This window comes from Anarhichas minor, unplaced genomic scaffold (assembly GCF_050575085.1).
Source record: "Anarhichas minor isolate MPS153535 unplaced genomic scaffold, ASM5057508v1 ptg000033l, whole genome shotgun sequence".
Taxonomy (NCBI): domain Eukaryota; kingdom Metazoa; phylum Chordata; class Actinopteri; order Perciformes; family Anarhichadidae; genus Anarhichas; species Anarhichas minor.
Window position 1 is genome coordinate 2,637,389 of NW_027466479.1, and position 17,149 is coordinate 2,654,537.

The 17,149-nt window shown below is 41.0% G+C and overlaps 2 protein-coding genes across 3 annotated transcripts in view; one reads left to right on the top strand and one right to left on the bottom strand.

Moving 5' to 3' along the window:
• The first annotated feature begins 1,997 nt into the window (after window positions 1–1,997).
• On the top strand, window positions 1,998–7,865 carry gnrhr1 (gonadotropin releasing hormone receptor 1). Its single transcript, XM_076105848.1, has 4 exons — window positions 1,998–2,096; window positions 3,362–3,878; window positions 5,856–6,057; window positions 7,450–7,865. The coding sequence occupies exons 2-4, from the start codon at window positions 3,363–3,365 to the stop codon at window positions 7,863–7,865; spliced, it is 1,134 nt and encodes a 377-aa protein (XP_075961963.1). The 5' UTR covers window positions 1,998–2,096; window position 3,362.
• Window positions 7,866–11,634: 3,769 nt separating this feature from the next.
• Window positions 11,635–17,149, bottom strand: part of LOC142965351 (immunoglobulin superfamily DCC subclass member 3) — a 32,432-nt gene continuing 26,917 nt past the window's right edge. The window contains exons 13-14 of one of the 2 annotated variants that reach the window (XM_076106267.1): window positions 16,832–16,946; window positions 11,635–15,695 (exon numbers count right to left, since the gene is read on the bottom strand). In XM_076106267.1, the coding sequence (XP_075962382.1) occupies window positions 15,621–15,695; window positions 16,832–16,946 (190 nt within the window). In that variant the 3' untranslated portion in view covers window positions 11,635–15,620. Of the gene's footprint in view, window positions 16,947–17,149 lie in introns of both variants that reach the window. The other variant, XM_076106266.1, reaches the window with a different exon arrangement.

A 17,149-nucleotide genomic window follows, 5' to 3' on the forward strand; every position in this document is an offset into this window, starting at 1 on the left:
CTGTCCGTACTCAGACCTCTATTATGCTGGCCTGCTTCACTCAATCAAAGTAAAATTTGTTTGTGGAGACTGTAAACACGTTGTGCTATGACTGTGGCATATTTGTAGGCTTGTATCTGCATTATTTCAAATAAATATTTTCAATACAAGTGCTTTTTTTTTTTTTTAACTTTTCAATTTGAGCTGTGTGCATCTTCATTCACTATTAACCAGTAACATATACACAATATTTACACATCTGAACAAGTGTCTCACAAGTTTTACCTGTATTATACCATCACAATTATTAAAATAGACCTTGTAGTTAGACATATGCACTCTCTTTAGTATGGGTATGCAATTTTCGAGCAGAGGCCTAAAAATAGGGCTAGTGTTTAAGAGGTTGGTAAGAAGGTCCCATATAGAATAGGAAACAGCAATGACTTCAGGAATTGCCTCTGTAATAGGAAGATAAGATTTTTCCTATCTTTGAAAGTCAAGATAAGATATTTTTCTGTAATGAGGCTTCAGGTTTATAATATAACAATGTAGTGTACCGATTGTACATGTTACATTCATATTAATACAGGCTCAATGATTCCAAAGAATCTCAGTATCAGTGTGTCAATGGGGACTCAAGACCTCCTGGGGCCCCAAAAGCTCCAGGTTCATTATGTGGACATTGTTCTGAATTTGGGAGTAAGAGTATGTTATGACAAAGACCTTTAAGCCGTGTCCTGCTTCTTCTTGAAGTTCAAATTTAGGAGGGGCCTGTGTCAAAATCTATTTTTTATCTTCCTTATTTTATCTAATTTTGTAGGAGACAGGGTTGGATTCATATAGTATATATATATATATATATATATACTGTATATATAAATCTCGTTTAATGAATTCAGCAGAGTAGAATTATAATATTTGACTTGTTTTTAAAATGTGTTCTTTCTGTAACCACGGGGATGGTGCGTTGGATCATGGGATGCCATAGTGCCTTTATGGGATTATGGATGTGTTGGTTAGTGATTGGCCTGTTTTTGACCATTTTGGATATTAATCAACCAATATTTAATCTACACAAATAAAGTCTTTGAAAACTCTGACTAGTCAGTATTGGTATATTGATAAATTGAAAAAACTCTGCAGGTCTTTCCTCAATGTTGAGACAGAGATAGGACCATCACTGATGCTGAACCCACGGACTTTACTAAGGGTGCCTCATAAATGACATCTGAAACTGTAAAGGTCCTCCTGTAACAGTTGAACACATTCATGGAGGCATGAAATCAGCTTACTCAGTCCATATCACATAATGCACCAGCCTATGTTTGGCCTGCAGGTAAGGCATCACATAAAACATGGAATGGAATTCATATCATAGTTATGCACATGCTAATGACTTGTGATACTTTTATCTATCACTGAGAGTGCTAATATATCTTGTTACAAGATGGAATATCCAGAGCTCTGTCTGTTATAGAATGGAAAGGACACAAAGCAGATATGTATTTATCAATACATACATTAACATATTGATATAGACAGTTTTGTGAGCATGCAAGCTCTTTCACATAGAAAAGTCAAAACTTAACAAGGACAGAGTCAGAATTTGGTAAAAGACAGTAACTAAGGTCAGTGAAAGCAGGCAGGTAAAGAATGTCACCGTGAAAACTGTATTTAAATCAAACATGTATCTCTGACTCATCTCGTCTCTCCTAACATTTACAAAAGAGGCCATAATGTAATGGAAATTCCCCACGATGTCTCTGTGACACAACGGTGGCTACCTCTGCAACACCCCGCACGTCACCTGCCTCAATTAGCCAATCGGCATTGATTCTGGTGGCTCCTTCGCGCAGTATAAAATGTTCATTGTAGAAGGCAGTGTGCGTGTGTGTGCGCGCGTGTGCGTGCGTGCAGGCGGGCTGATGGAGCGAGCAGTTGGATGCGATAAAAACATGTGATCTGGTTGATCGTTGATTTCGCAGATAGTGTAAAGTGAGCGGGAGAAACCGGAGGACAAAGAGCCTGCAGGCAAAGTGCTGCATCAGCACGTCGGACAGCTCCGCTCCGCTTCTCTCTCCATCTGACCACAGGAGACTGACAGCATCACTCTCCAGGTAGGAACACAAGACCGCTACTTGTATCTCTGTACTTCAAAGTACTACGGTGTGCTAATAGATATGCTTTAGTGTGTTTAACTCAGTGTCAGTGTGTGCAGGCCGGTGGGGGATGAGGGTGCGTCTCCCCCTATTTGCCGATATGATGCAGTCTAACATATGGGGCTGAGAGAATGGAAACAAAGTGTCAGAAAGAGGAGAATGCCTCCACGTAGAGCGTCATACTAAAGGGGACCGAAGAGTTCTGTTTGGGTTTATTAACATGTCTATCATGTCGGGGTACGTACGTTACCTGAAAGATCGAGCTGTTTGGTGCAGCAACACATGAAGAGGTGCAGTGGTCCACCAGCAGAGGGCGCCACTCATATGGATAATGTTAGAGGCGTTGTAATGGTTAATTGCAAATTTGTTTTCTGAAGCAGTCATTAGCTTTTAGACAGTATAACAGTACAAAACACACTTTCTATTGATGTCAAAAGTGCATCTATTAGATGGCTAGAGGAAGCTGAGTCTTATACTCCAATTGAAGACTTAAACTGGTAAGATAAGAGAAAAGCCTCATCACGTGGTGTGAGATGTAAAACGGGATATAACATCCACTACACTAAACACCAAAGTCTAGACATCACTGGTAGTGAAATTCAAGACTTTCTGGAGTAAATCTGGTTAAACATAGACGGGAGTTGGATAGAATATTGTGGTGACTCTCTATAGCTCCTCATCAAGGCATGCATACTGGGTATTACAGGGGAGTTCCCTATTCCCTTTGCACAGACACTTAGTGATACTTTTTCAATTTACCATATCGTTCATACCACAACAGAATAATGCATCTGCATTCACTTGAACAAATGCTGTTAAATATGTTTTTTTATCAGATATTATTTGAAAAGTTAATGTGATGTTCACTCCAGCTAAAGCCCCGAACAATCCTGAGAAGTGAAATCATCTCACCTCCTAAAACCTGTATTTACCAATTGTAATATGTTATGGTAATTAATAGAGCTATTTGCTAACTTGCTCAACAAACAAACTAAAAAAACAGCATCCAAGTCTACTCAATATCCACATGAGCAGATGAAGCTCTGTCCCACTGGGACTTAGGTTTGTGTTGACAGGTCATTTGCTAGAATAAGATCACTGGTTTATGCCATAATACTGACATAAAAATGTGCCTGTCCATGAAAACAGAGCATTTGAAAAGATGATTTGAATCTACATTATGCTTTTTTGTGGTCAATGGTTGTTTTGTCCCTCTGTCACAGGATGACAGGCAACTTGTCTGTGTGGGTTTCCACACCTGCCTTCTCCCTGCTGAACTCGTCTGCTCCACCCTCCCTTGGACCCTGGAAGGCTCCATCCTTTACAGTGGCTGCCCGCTGCCGCGTAGCAGCCACCCTGGTTCTGTTTGTCTTTGCCGCTGGCAGTAACCTGTCGGTCCTGATCAGTGTGTGTTGGGGGCGGGGTTACCGCCTGGCAGCACACCTCCGTCCGCTCATTGCCAGTTTGGCATCAGCTGATCTGGTGATGACCTTTGTGGTGATGCCACTGGATGCCATTTGGAATATTACAGTGCAGTGGTATGCAGGGGATTTCATGTGTAAGCTACTGTGTTTCCTCAAGCTCTTTGCCATGCACTCAGCAGCATTCATACTGGTGGTAGTAAGCCTGGACCGCTATCGGGCCATCCTTCATCCTCTGGATTCTCTCGATGCTGGGCTCAGGAACAGACGCATGCTGCTGGTGGCCTGGACTCTGAGCCTGCTGCTGGCCTCTCCACAGGTATAGTAGGTTCTAGGTTACACTCTAGGCCTGAATCCTTCTCACCAGCTGGTGCTGAGTCTAAGCACATATGATTAACACTAGATTGGATTTTAGGTGCTGACTATCAAACAATACCACAGATTGGACACACTTTTTAAATCATGTGGCTTTATACATGAATTGTTTTATGCAACATGGTTAAATGCAACCAACGTTCATCATAGTTGCACTGTGTATGACCTCAGAAATCAACTAAAAAGTTCATAAAATGGTGTGTGATTCCTGAGCGATTCCTGAACGACTATTTTTCAAGTTGCAGCCAGAATGTTGTCATCTGACAGCTGATTTGTTGTAACATCAAAACTGGACAGAATACATTTTTCAAGTTTTGTAGATCAATGACACATAGATTGTCCAGCAGGGAAAGACAGAGTGAATTCCGAGACTAGTAATCTGGGCAGATTACTGAATTCTTTATGCTTATTTCTGTTAAAGTTGTTGGTGACAAAACTCGATTCCCAACATGCAACTGTTGAGAGGCAGGTTATTTTGCCCCTTGTACAGGTCCAGCTTGACAGACATACCCCTACAGTATGAGGACAGTTCTGGAGGATTTCATTCTAAACTGTGTATTTGGAGCATGAGAAAGAATAGAGCATCTTCAGTTCAGCTGTATGGTTGGATTAACTGTTGTTTTAACAGCAATAACTGTTTGACAACATGAGGCACGTTTAAATACTTTAATTTAAACATGATCTGTGGCCTAATGAGGTAACACAGCGGTGATTGAGCCTATGGCCCGCTGATGAAAATATTGCAACAATTTTATGTTTGCAGTATTACAATCCGGGTGTCTGTCATGTGACCGAAAAGCCCATTTGTGGGAACGTGTTGTCATCTGCGAGCCGGCAGATCGCCACACACACACGTTGCCTCCGACTGATCGTCCTCCTTGAGTTACAGCTGGACAAGCCTCCTCCGGTTGGTGCTCATGGGGAAAAAAACATATCCACAAGCAAATAGTACCCAAAAAGATCATAAAAAGCAAAGGGGCGATGTTAGTCCATCATACAACGCTGGTTAGAGTGGTGATATCAAGATAATGTTGAAATAGAAACAGGGAAAAGAAAGCGCTCTGAGTGCATTTATGATGAAATGCTGGGATGAAGCGCCCTGCCAGGGCTTTTCTTTGCCTTGATACATGATACTTGATACACACACACACCTCCTATTAGCAGGATACATTCATTATTAGTTTAGGTCTGCACATAGGATATGTTGACAACGAGCAACATATAAAACATTAAATTGTTATATATAAATATAGCTTACGAGCAATTAGTTTTAATTGGAATCCAATACTGTCTTGGCCTGTTACCTTTCAATGATGAGTGGTCTGGGCAGTAACACTTGCCCCAGTAGCTCACCTGGTGGAGCCAGCGCCCCATGTACCAAGGCTGAGTCCTTACCGTAACGGCTCTGGTTCCGATCCGACACTCTTCCCCACACTGTTGTATAGAACCTTTATTTGAGTGGCCTTCTTTGACATCACTGTCATTAACACAGTGTTCACCCAAAGCACTGCCACTAACAACCATTTAATGCACAGTAGTTGAGCTCTGTTGTCAATGCATGAGGCCACCACGAAGTTACTAACCAGTGCAGCCCCCCCATCATGAAACAGTCCTAACAAACAGCTCACTTTATTTATTTATTTTATTTAACCTTTATTTAACCAGGTAACTTTAGCTTCAACACCTTTTGAATCAGGCTCTAAAACAGTCAATAACAAGTGATGGCTCCAAGGTTCTGTTTGTCTGAAGTGCATTAAAAGGACTTGCACAACATGGGGTCAGATAACCTCCTGCATTGTGTGGATCTTTGTGCAATTTGTTTAGTATACACAAATACAAGACACATTTCGTTGAATGTAAACAAAAGTTTTTCTGTGACAGAAATTCCTTCCTCATCTATTTACACTCTCTTCATCCTCAGCTGTTCATCTTTCGGGCCATTAAAGCTGATGGAGTGGACTTCACTCAGTGTGTCACCCATGGAAGTTTCCGGTATCTCTGGCAGAAGACGGCATACAACATGTTTCACTTTGTGACACTGTATGTCTTCCCCCTACTTGTGATGACTTTCTGCTACACACGCATCCTTATCAAGATCAACGGCCAGATGCACAAAGGAAAAGGTGTGTGACTCTCAAAAAAACCTGGAGGTCTAACTGGGAACATGTTCAAATTCAGTGGCAGGCCGTGCATTTTATATCTGGGCCTTCACTGCTGTCCTGCAGCTGAAACACCACCTTATAACCACATGATGGCACCACAGCTATTATTCATTTTTAAGGCTGTAACTATGTACATCTTCGTAGTAAACTGTTCGGTACGAGTCGTTTGAATAATGCTTGAGCATTTAGAAAATGCAAAAGCCTAAATTCAGGAAAATATAATGTTCTCAGCTGGTCTGGCTGTGGGATCCACCGTCATTCCTTAATGACAAGCCGTGACCCAAAGAGATTATCATAGGATTTTACTTTCACAACTTCAACGTTGAGCGTACTGCTCTGCAATGTCTTTCCTCGTCTCAGCCCCCTGTGTCATGGTGTGTGCTACATCTCACTCGGGTCAGAATGCCCATATTTGATTGGCTGAGCTGCATCACCTGATGTGATTCACTACCCGACTAAGCCTCTGCTGTTAAGTTTCGTTTCACGATAGTCACGTGCTCGCCCACTGACCAATCACAGCACACTCTGCACCTCGCAGCAGAGCTGCACATGGACACTGAGCGGCATGTAATGCTGACGTCATTAAAGGCCGGCTCGCAGGCTCTGACACCAAAGAATACACCCAATATGTCAAACTAAAGATCTGATTGGTTGAACACTATGACAATCAACTATATCGTCCCCATTCACTTAAACTGGAACGGTGGGCCTCGGGCCTCTCTTCTTACCTAGAGACACAGAGGTGAGATCTGATTGGATAAAAGCTCTACTTAAAACAAGCTGCACTGGAAGCAGAGCAACTGAGGAAGACAGTAGCTGTGCAATGAGAACATAAGATAATGGGGGAAATAATTAGAATACATGTAGTGTATTTATGAAAAATTATTAAATTATAAAATAGATATAGCTTTGTGATTCTGTTTAGGCCAGCAGAGAAGGCCTTGCAGGCCCTCACGGCCCACCACTGTTCAAATGTGTGTCCACAGAAAAGGGATTTATAGTTTGTTTGATTTTCATTGCTTGAGGTGTGACATGGGGCCTATTATGTTGATTTTTAAACAACTGTGTAAAACATGTATCAGTGCACTGGCTCTGTCATGCCCTGATATGCAATTCAGCGTCTCTCAGATGCGGACTGGTAATCGTCCCTGGCCCAGATAAACGACCGGTTTACTGTTTATGAGATTTTATCAGAGAAAAACTCAAGCACAAGCTTTAAAGCCACTATTGCAGTCAGCAATGCATCCCTCCCAACCCCTAACAAAGATAATCCCCATCTCAACATTAAGACTATTTGCTTACATTTATGGAATGTTTGCTTTCTCATTTTTGCTCATGTTTTGCTTTGTGCAGATGGTGAGCACTGCCTGAGACGCAGTGGAACAGACAGTATACCCAAAGCCCGGATTAAGACCCTCAAGATGACCATTGTGATTGTTAGCTCCTTTGTCATCTGTTGGACTCCCTACTACCTCTTGGGAATCTGGTACTGGTTCCAACCAGCCATTATCCAGCACACACCTGAGTATGTGCACCACATACTGTTTGTATTTGGCAACCTGAACACATGCTGTGACCCGGTCATCTACAGTTTCTACACGGCATCTTTCCGGGCCGACATCGCTGATGTGGTGGCGTGCTGCTGTGGTCGCCAAATCAACAATGCCTCACCTAGCTCTGTGGATCGCCTGTCTGGACGAAGACCTGGAGCTGCTGTGGAGATGGAGTCTGATCTGAGCTCAAACCAGCACAGTGGGAACCCGAGTTAAACAGTGGTGAACGCTAATCCATGATGGAAGTTGGACAACTTTGGCTTTTCTTGCCCTCTACAGCAACTGTTTTGAGCTGTGGAACCCTGCAGACCTGCTGTCTGTCAGCAAGCTGTATGCATATCAACATATGTGCTATTTGTATGCAACAATGTCCTGGATGTGACTTTAGCAACATTTTTATTTGTGCAAAAATGTGTAATGTAAAATATTAATCTAATATATACTCCAAAAAGTCTTCTGGACAGCTGTGACGTGTTTCAGTCATGCCTGTTACGTCAGGGTTCTGAATATTTTGCAACATTTATAAATGTTGATACATGGTTGTGTGTATAGAATTGTATCAGTCTATTTATATTCACCACTCTATATGGTGACAGATGCGGTGAACAATTCTTCCAGAATAGTTGTGTTGTATGAATGATGATGTGTGAGGGTGGTTGCAGTTTGGTTAGCTTCCAAAATCAGTCACAGAATTGGTGAGCAGCCTGAATGAATCAGTCATGATATTTGGTTTTATGGACTATATTTAACTTGCATGAAATCGTCATGTTTGGACCAGGAATTAGTACAGCATGAGTCCTTACACTATATAACTTAATGTGTGACTCAACAATCTAAAGTCAAAGGTCCACTTACTCAGAGCTTTTAACCTTCTGGCTACGAGCGCCCCCCAATTGGGGGGCGCTCGGGTTCAGGGTACCCCAAAATCAAATGCGGAAAATAGCATGATTATTAGCCAGTAGTGTGGACACGGCCACTTTTTTTTTGGATGAAATAGCAACGTGTGGACAACAACATCATATAAGTCACTTATTATAAACTATAAAGACAACTATAGGCTACTCATATAAGTATAACAATATCGTGGCATAAAAGCACCAAATCCGGGCCAGAAATCGGCGCTATGAGTACAGTAAATCAATGTTTGTACCCTCATGCTAACAGCTACCCAGTCATACAAAGCATGTAATAGCATTAGCACACGTGGCGGAACACGTAACTAACTTCTGTTTTACGATCCGTACAAACACTAAACCGTTGTGTGTGATCAAACGTACCTTCATGCTGAACTTCGCCGAAAATAATCGTGGGTATGTGCCCAAGTTTTCTCAAAATATGGATAATAACGTCGCGGAATTTCCGTTCCAAAGCTGTAGTCATTGCTGCCAACTGCATACTGTTGACTTCCGACTTGTTTCCAGAATAAGAGCGGTCAAGCAGGCTTGGGCGAGTGGTCAGACTGCCTGCGACCGGAAATTTCCGCCGGGGTACACGCGTCATTTCTGGCAACTTTATTGCATGAAAGCTTTTGACGATCACCACCAAATTTGGCACGAGTCTTCCTAAGCCTGTGACGCGTCTAAGGAGGGGTTGTTTTTGGAAATCGACCGAGGATAGGCTGAGATCCAGCCACAGACACACACATGAAATGAGAAAATCCTACAGATGACAGCCAAAACTGGCTCTGATGATGTTATGAATATGAATATGATTCCTATTATCTGTATTTGGATGTATTGAATCATATGAGTGATAAAGAAAGTGAAATATATAGTTATATAGTGTATAAAAGTACAATGTAAGAGCTGCAACAGCTGGTTCGAAAATGATGACCTCGCCTGACCCCTTTGTAATAAAACCTCTTATTATTCACTTTATTCCACTCACCATTTTGTAATAACTACTGATCAGTTATGCTATGACTTGGGAAAGTTTTTAGGGATCATACTGCATTATTTCAATAACTTTTTATCACTGAAAGTGCATTTTTTCCAGGCGGAGCTGAATGTTTTCAATTTCAGCTGTGTAATCTCTTATTTTTCTATATTAACCAGTAACATATACAAAATCTATATGTATATCAACACATCTCACAAGTGTTACCAGTATTCTAGCATCAAAATTATTAAAATAGACCTTGTAGTTTGGGTAGTGTACTCAAAGGAGTAGGAGTATGCAATTTTCGAGCAGGGGGCTAAAAACAGGCCTAGTAGTTAAAAGGTCTGCATCTCAGGAGCTTCATCAGTAGAGAGATGTGATAGATCAGCCCTGGGGATGAATCGGTCAAACAAACACAGCTTCCACCCAGCAGACTGTTGTTGGTGTGCCGTGTGAGACCTAAAGTTGACATCTACTTATTTTACTGTACTTCTGTTACTTAAAGTTACTACAAGGAACTTTCAATGTGTTTCGATTTTTGCGGTCCATGTGGCCGAAACTGGTAGTGTTTCCGTGCACCAGATTCCCGACAATATGCTAATTTCCATTCCATTGTTGACTGGTATTCAATACATTCATCACCTCTTTTTTATATTTACATAATGATTGTACCTTTGTTTAGTTTCACACTTTAATTCAGTAAACCTTCAAAAACATTCATCGGCCTCGACTGGAGTTATTTATTGAATTGAGGGTTTAACTTACTGGACACCGCCCGGTGAGACCAGTATACATATCAGAAAGAGGACATGACACTGACTAACAACCAGCTCCCACATTGCTGACCGACTCTCCTGAGCCAGCTGGGCCCCTCAGGCCCTGAGGTAGGCTGCTCGCCCCACTCGCTCTCTCTGTTCCACACCCTCAAAAACATCTTGCTTCTTGATTCTCTGTGAGAGGGTGGAACTAAGTTCAACCAAACTCTGAAAAAGACATCTCTGGTGACCAAAAGTTTACACGTTAACTTCCACAATCTGATCACACTGTGAAGGGTTAAAGTTCTAAGATGAAAACAAGAACAAAACCCAAACTGGAGAATTCCGTGGTAGAGACCTGTCAATCACAAGGTAGCCCCGCCCTAAAGCATACTCTGCTTTATGGTCTGTTTGACTCTAAACGGACCATAATGTTCTAAATGAACATCATGCTGTATTGAAGAAGACTTGAAACTAGAGATCGAGACCATGACTCATGTTTACAATGTTTACTGAGGATGTAATACAAGTTTAAGGCACTTGTGCGTTGGCTACACTTTTCAGAACCAGAGGTTACTTCAGGCCAACGAGTAGATGATGAGAATCCTGACCCGACAAGACCAGGAGGGACACTGCTGACACAGCAGGGACCACCCAGTCCCAGCTGGACTCTCCAATGTGTTTGGAGAGTAAGATTATCCAGCCCGAGTCTTTAAGTCACAAGGACTCAGCACCAAACACAAAGTATCCTACATCTTAAGATCTCTGCTGCTACACTCTGACAGGAACCCTGGAGTGGTGTATGACATCATCACAACATCACATGTGACAGCTGTGGGGAACTCTACATCAGTGACACAGAATTGTTGGGTACGAGACTAAATGAACACACAGCATCCACCAGGAAGGGTCAGAAAGAGATATACAAGTTCCCAATGTTAAAAATGAATTTCCAATGTTTTGGACTTTAATTCTCAAATCCTGAGCAGAAAACTACGTCTTTGTGTTGCTTGCATTTATCTCAAAGTTACTTATTAGAATCTAATATGTATGTATTACACATTTTCCTTTCTTTTTAGGATGACAAAAAATATCAAATTAGAACACATTTGACTGCATTTAAGTCATGATGGCAATCAAATATATACAATATATGTAAATATTTCTTTGCTCAAAGTAACTTTCAACTTACCATGGCAGGAGTCAAGGGTCAAAATAGTGTTAATAGTTACAAAGGTATCATAACCGATACATTACATGGACAACCATTCGGTGAGACAGCTCACAGTCTATCACTCTGCTAACTGAGCTAATCTATTGAACGCTAACAAAAGAAAATTAGATAGACAAACTTCAATTCAAAAATGTTTCTTTATTTGGTTTTAGGCATGTTGGAATGTGATCTAGGAAGGAGAAAGGTTCGGAGTTAATCCAGACATTCAGGTAGAGCAGTCTGCAGTCACACAGAGACCAAGCTGTTTGGCAGGAAGTAGAGAGCTGAACATACTGTGTCATCTGGTCTATACGTAGCTATCAACAGAAACAACACCTCGCTTCAAAGAAGAGTATAGCTGACACCGAGTAACATTAAGATATTAACTGACAATAAATATGCAATTTGTTAGGACTTTGTCATAGTAGTGTTGTCTTGTTATTACCTTCACAATTTTAAGACTTTCTTAGTTTAGCTCTCAGGCTAAATAAATAAATAAATACCATTAAAGTGTCAGTTCTTACTCCTTGTGCTCATTGTAGACATTGGGGTTGTTCAGCCACAGTAGGAAGTACAACTGTTGTTGAGTTTTACAAGTATAACTTTTGAATATTTGAAAGTGAGCCTATGCAACTTTTGCTGAACACAGTGGCCACAAGTGGTAATTACAGGATGAAATGCTCCAACGTAGAGAAAGAAGTCAGTGAACTGAGTAAGTGATGCCAGTAACACAAGAACATGTCTCTAAAGTTACAACATTAAACTACTGGTCATACGGCCAAATACCATTAGCAGCAAAGTGTGATGCATGAAGCCAATGTGTGTTTTATCCTCATGAATGAATTTATTCATTTGCAAAGTTTACATTGTATCATTGTAGGCGATTTCAGTCACTTCCACTCTACTGCGTCAGTGACAGACAAACCCTGGTAGATAAAACATAAACTGAGGGTTTTTGTCATTTGCAAGAACTGACACCATCTTTGTGTGAATGTAAAATAAATGTGTGAAAGCCTTCCACGTCACAGCTTGGTCTCTGTTCACAGCTGCAGCTTCTCTACAGTCAGTCCTTTACCTCCAAACCTTTTCATTATGGGCAGGACCTCAGTCATAACGGGTTAAAGCTTTAGGTTTTCAGTTGCCTACAATACACCGGTGGAAATCTAAGAGAACAGAGAAGCACTTATAAAGCGTTGGTACTAGCAGCCAGTTTCTACTTTCCTACTTTTTTTTTCTTCTTTTGTGGTTCTTTCTCTTCTATCGGGTCTTCAGGGCAGAACATGAGTTTGGCTTTCCAGCCTTCTGGAAAACTCACATCACTTGCTCAAAGGCCATCACAAGGTAATCCTAACAATCATTTTCATATCATCCACATGTCAAAAAAAGAAAACATTTGAAATGATCATAATTAATGTTATCCGATCTAATAATAATAATATCCTTTCAAAAAAAGCAAACATTTGCTTTGGCAACTTTTCCTGTGCACAGCAGGAAGAACAAAAGAAAAGAGGCAAACAGAAGCAGCAAAAGCTTTCCATCTGAAACACGAGTGTAACCGCTACACACATCACACATCACACTACAGAAAACACATGACCTTTGGGTCATCCATATCAAATACACTTTTTGGTATCGCATTGGTTTAACAGCTTTCAGTTGTGTCAGAACGGAGATGTATGTTGTTCTACTGTTCTAAAGCTAAAACACTCGTGAATATCAGGTGAACCTTGAGGACTGTAAATGCTGAGGCAACACTTTTGGTTCATAATATATTCATTTCTTCAGTCAAGAGGCGAAGTTGGGAAACCTTTTTAAAGCCCATCTGAAATCACAATCAAATATTCCGCTTTGCAGTGAAACATATTATGCCAAGAGTTTTAAATTGATATTATTGATATTATTAGTTATCACTGGAAGGAAGGAGAAGGGTTGTTGAGCAACGTACACGCCTCCTTTTGTGTCGTGTCGTGTCGTATTACAATACAATGACAATGAAGTTATTTGAATGGATATATACAAAGTAGTCATGCCAATCAACTGTTGTCCTGTCTAAAAATATAGAATTAAATTTCTCCTTATAAGACAAACAATGTTAAAATTAGATTTCAGCTGGACTTTAAATGAAGTTGTATTTCTTTGCAGAGCGATGTATAAACAACTTGTGTTTCTTCTCAAAGCTGCTGCCGTCATGGTTCACCTATTACTAGCCATTCCCACACACACACACACACACACACACACACACACACACACACACATATATCTATAATCACGCTCACAAGCATGTTGCTGTGCTTTGGTTATGAGGAAGTGTAAAGGTAAAGACTCTGAATGTTATAAATGTAGAGGTATTTGGTTACATATTTCTAAATATTTGGCAAGAATTCAACTACTTTAAAAAAGAAAGCAAGTACTGACATAGAAAGTCTTTCAAAATATCTGACATCTTCATTTGGTTACTCTTTAAAAGTTAAATGTAAGGATCAACAAAATAAACAGTTCCATGTTGAAGGGTGCACCTGCAATGACCAAACTAAAAAGAAAGATATTGTTTTTAAACTGATAATAAAATCATGAGAATTATTTTGGCTCGGTTCAGTTAAAGCACTTTACACACAGGCGACCCCTTCAAACAGGAACAATCCAAAACATCTTTGAGTAAATGTAGTCCTTCTTGAAATAATTCTCTAACGGAAAATAAAGAAAACCATGAAAATGTTTACATCTTTGGGAATCATTCAGCTTGGTTTTCTTACAAGAACTTTTTGGATCGGCTGACAGATGAACCACGAGCCTCGTCCGTGCATTCAGTCAAGTATCACCTCGAAACGTCTTTCACCACCAACTCAGTCATCGAGGTCCAAGAGTGACCAACTTAGAATCTGGAGCGTTAACCTGGCAGCATGGCCTCAAACAGTCTTTACAACATCAGTATGCCACGAGGTTTGTGCAGATCAAACAAGCATCCTGTTTGTGCAGATCTTATTGTCTTTGGCGGACTTCATAGAAGAAAAATGGCTCATGAAGCACTCATTAAAGTCCATATTTTCTATGAGCTATATCCTCTGCACAAACATGTCTTTGGAGATAGACACTTGTGGGTATTTGAAAGTCATAGATAGCCACATAATGGAGGTCTCCTTGGTGTCTTCTGATGTCAGATCAGAAACAGAACAGGAGGTTGTTAAGGCGCTTGTTGATCTCTGGAACAGTAAGGCTTAATTCAGGCTCTGCCATGGTTTTGCTCTCCCTGGTTGTGGTCCTGGTGAGCCCTCTCTGGACTGGCCTGGATGGTGACTGGCACAGTACACTGGCAGTGGTTAAGGAAATAGTTGCTCAAGGGAAAGGGTTTCCCTATTTTTAGGTTGAGGTAGGCTAGCATAAGCAGCACAATCAGGCTAGAATTGGCCTCAACTATGGCTCAGACATTCCTGTCAGACTGAGGTAGCTTTCTTTGGAGGTGTGCAGATTTGGGGTGAGGAGTAAAGAATGCCTGTCCTCTAAATGGCTCATACGGTGATAGACAATCATTTCATATCACCTTCATAAGGCGTTTGCAAAGGCCACTGTGTTTCTTCCCATTCTTATTGCAGAGGAACTGAAGGCAAAGTCAAGCGTTCTGTCACTAATAATGGCTTCATTTGTGGTTTTAAGACCATAGTACCCATCTTCACAAGTCAGCTTACCAGGGGAGATCTGAGGAATATAATATTTTGGTTATGGAACAGACTCCCACTGGAAAAGCAACGAGTGTTTGTGGTGTGCACACGAAAAGAAGACGACAGGACCTCATCTGGTGTGGCAATGCTCTTGTGAAGGCTTTTTCTACATGCACATGTGCATGTGCACAGGCAATAAAGGCAATACGCTTTGGTTTGAGGTAGGGTGAAGGATAGGGTGGGGTGGCAAAGGACCAGGATGTATCCTAGCTCTGTAAGCAGTCTGTCACAGTTTTATGGAAGCTACTGTCAGGTTTCTAGCAGCAGGTTTTGGGCAGACTAAACCTATGACTGTCCCCTATCAAAGGGCACAGAAGGTGTTCCTTGATGGGAGGCTTGGGTTTCCTAAGTGAGTAGCAGACTGCGGGGAGGACAGGGATGTGGATGTTGATAATATTGACCAGTGTTAGCCAGTGTCCGTGCCAGGCAAAGCTGACAAGTGCTGCTCAATGACAACCTGGTACTGTGCTGGACAAACCACCTGCTCACAGCAAGAACAGGACAGGAAGAGACAAGAGAGAAGAAAGACAAGGAATCAGATATCATTGAAATATGGCAGTATTTATGACATACACAAGCAGTGCACCAAAGTACCACTGGAGTTAACCATGTCTGTCCACTATGTCACAATGAGACTATTAAACAATTCTATCATTCATCTGTGAAGCCTAGTTTACTCACCATAAAGTCTGTGTTTCTAGGAGCTCTGTTATTCTCAGCTATTCCTGACCTTAGATGTCACTTTAACAATATCTTACTGAGATTTTCATATTTTGTTTTAACCCTTATGCATCTAGTGACATTTTTGGCATTTTTATTGTGCTAATGTATATGACATACCTTTTCCCCCCGAATTTTGGAAGTTCAACCGTAGCTCCTATAATGAGTCTCTAATAAACTGTTTAGCCAAAATACAGACACTGAGACCCTTGAGGACAAACATGTCCAAAACCAATTAAAACCCCAATTGTATGGCCATTACAGTATGAAAGCATGTGTTCTATTATATCAGGCTGTACATCTGAGCCCTGGCTTCTAAATGGTACTTATTGTAAGTCTCTTTGGATAAAAGCGTCTGCTAAACGTCTGTAATGTAATGTAATGTACTTTTTACTATTTCCCAACAGGGTTGAGCCGTTTTCTCATGTGTGCCCTGTGGGGCGAATGCATGCGCTTTCCCTGGTTGCTGTATTAGGACTGCATCTCTTCATGCAATGTATCAAAATCAGTGTTTATGCTTATCATTGACATCATTCACTATACTATGTACTAAAAACATTTAGTATATAGGAAGTCATTCTTTAATTCTCTCATAACAAATAGCAATGGCATAATGTAAACAAACTGGCATTTGAAGGGTTCATTTATATTGGGTAGTTATGATCAGTACCGAAGTTGGTTAAAAGATTTAACTCAGGGAAAGTGGAAAATAAATATAAATGTAGAATTTTTGGGCAGTTTATTGATGCACATTTTTGTCCTCCAGTGACATTAGAGCATAATGTTTAAATACAATACTTTGTTTCAAGTCGCTACACTAAAACAAAGACCTGAAGGTGTAATGAAACTGTACTTAATAAAGGAAGACTGTGCCCAGCATAACGTGAGAGCGAGTACCTGAGGTGCTGACTCCCCACTGGGCCGGTTTGCTCCACCTTTAAGGATGCCGTTGTGTCCCGTGTTGTCTCTCGGTACGGACCAGCTGTCCTGAGTCCCTTTACTGCAAAACAGACTGCAAACAGATTGCAGCTATGAGTACACATTCTGCATAACCTCACATTAGCATAGCTGAAGAATAATTCATGAAGGTGCAGCATTTTCAAGAAGCCAGTCCAACTGATCAATGAAGACACCTGGTCCAGGTTTGCATATGACAGTAAACATGATGCATAGCTCATTGGATAATAACTAAACAAGAATGATCGATAGTGAATA

Bases quoted from the DNA above. Each gene is read 5' to 3' on its own strand.
- gnrhr1 (XM_076105848.1), top strand. From the start codon at position 3,363: ATGACAGGCAACTTGTCTGTGTGGGTTTCCACACCTGCCTTCTCCCTG. The intron at 3,879-5,855 runs GTATAGTAGGTT...CTTCATCCTCAG, and splicing joins TGCTGCTGGCCTCTCCACAG to CTGTTCATCTTTCGGGCCAT. The intron at 6,058-7,449 runs GTGTGTGACTCT...TGCTTTGTGCAG, and splicing joins CCAGATGCACAAAGGAAAAG to ATGGTGAGCACTGCCTGAGA.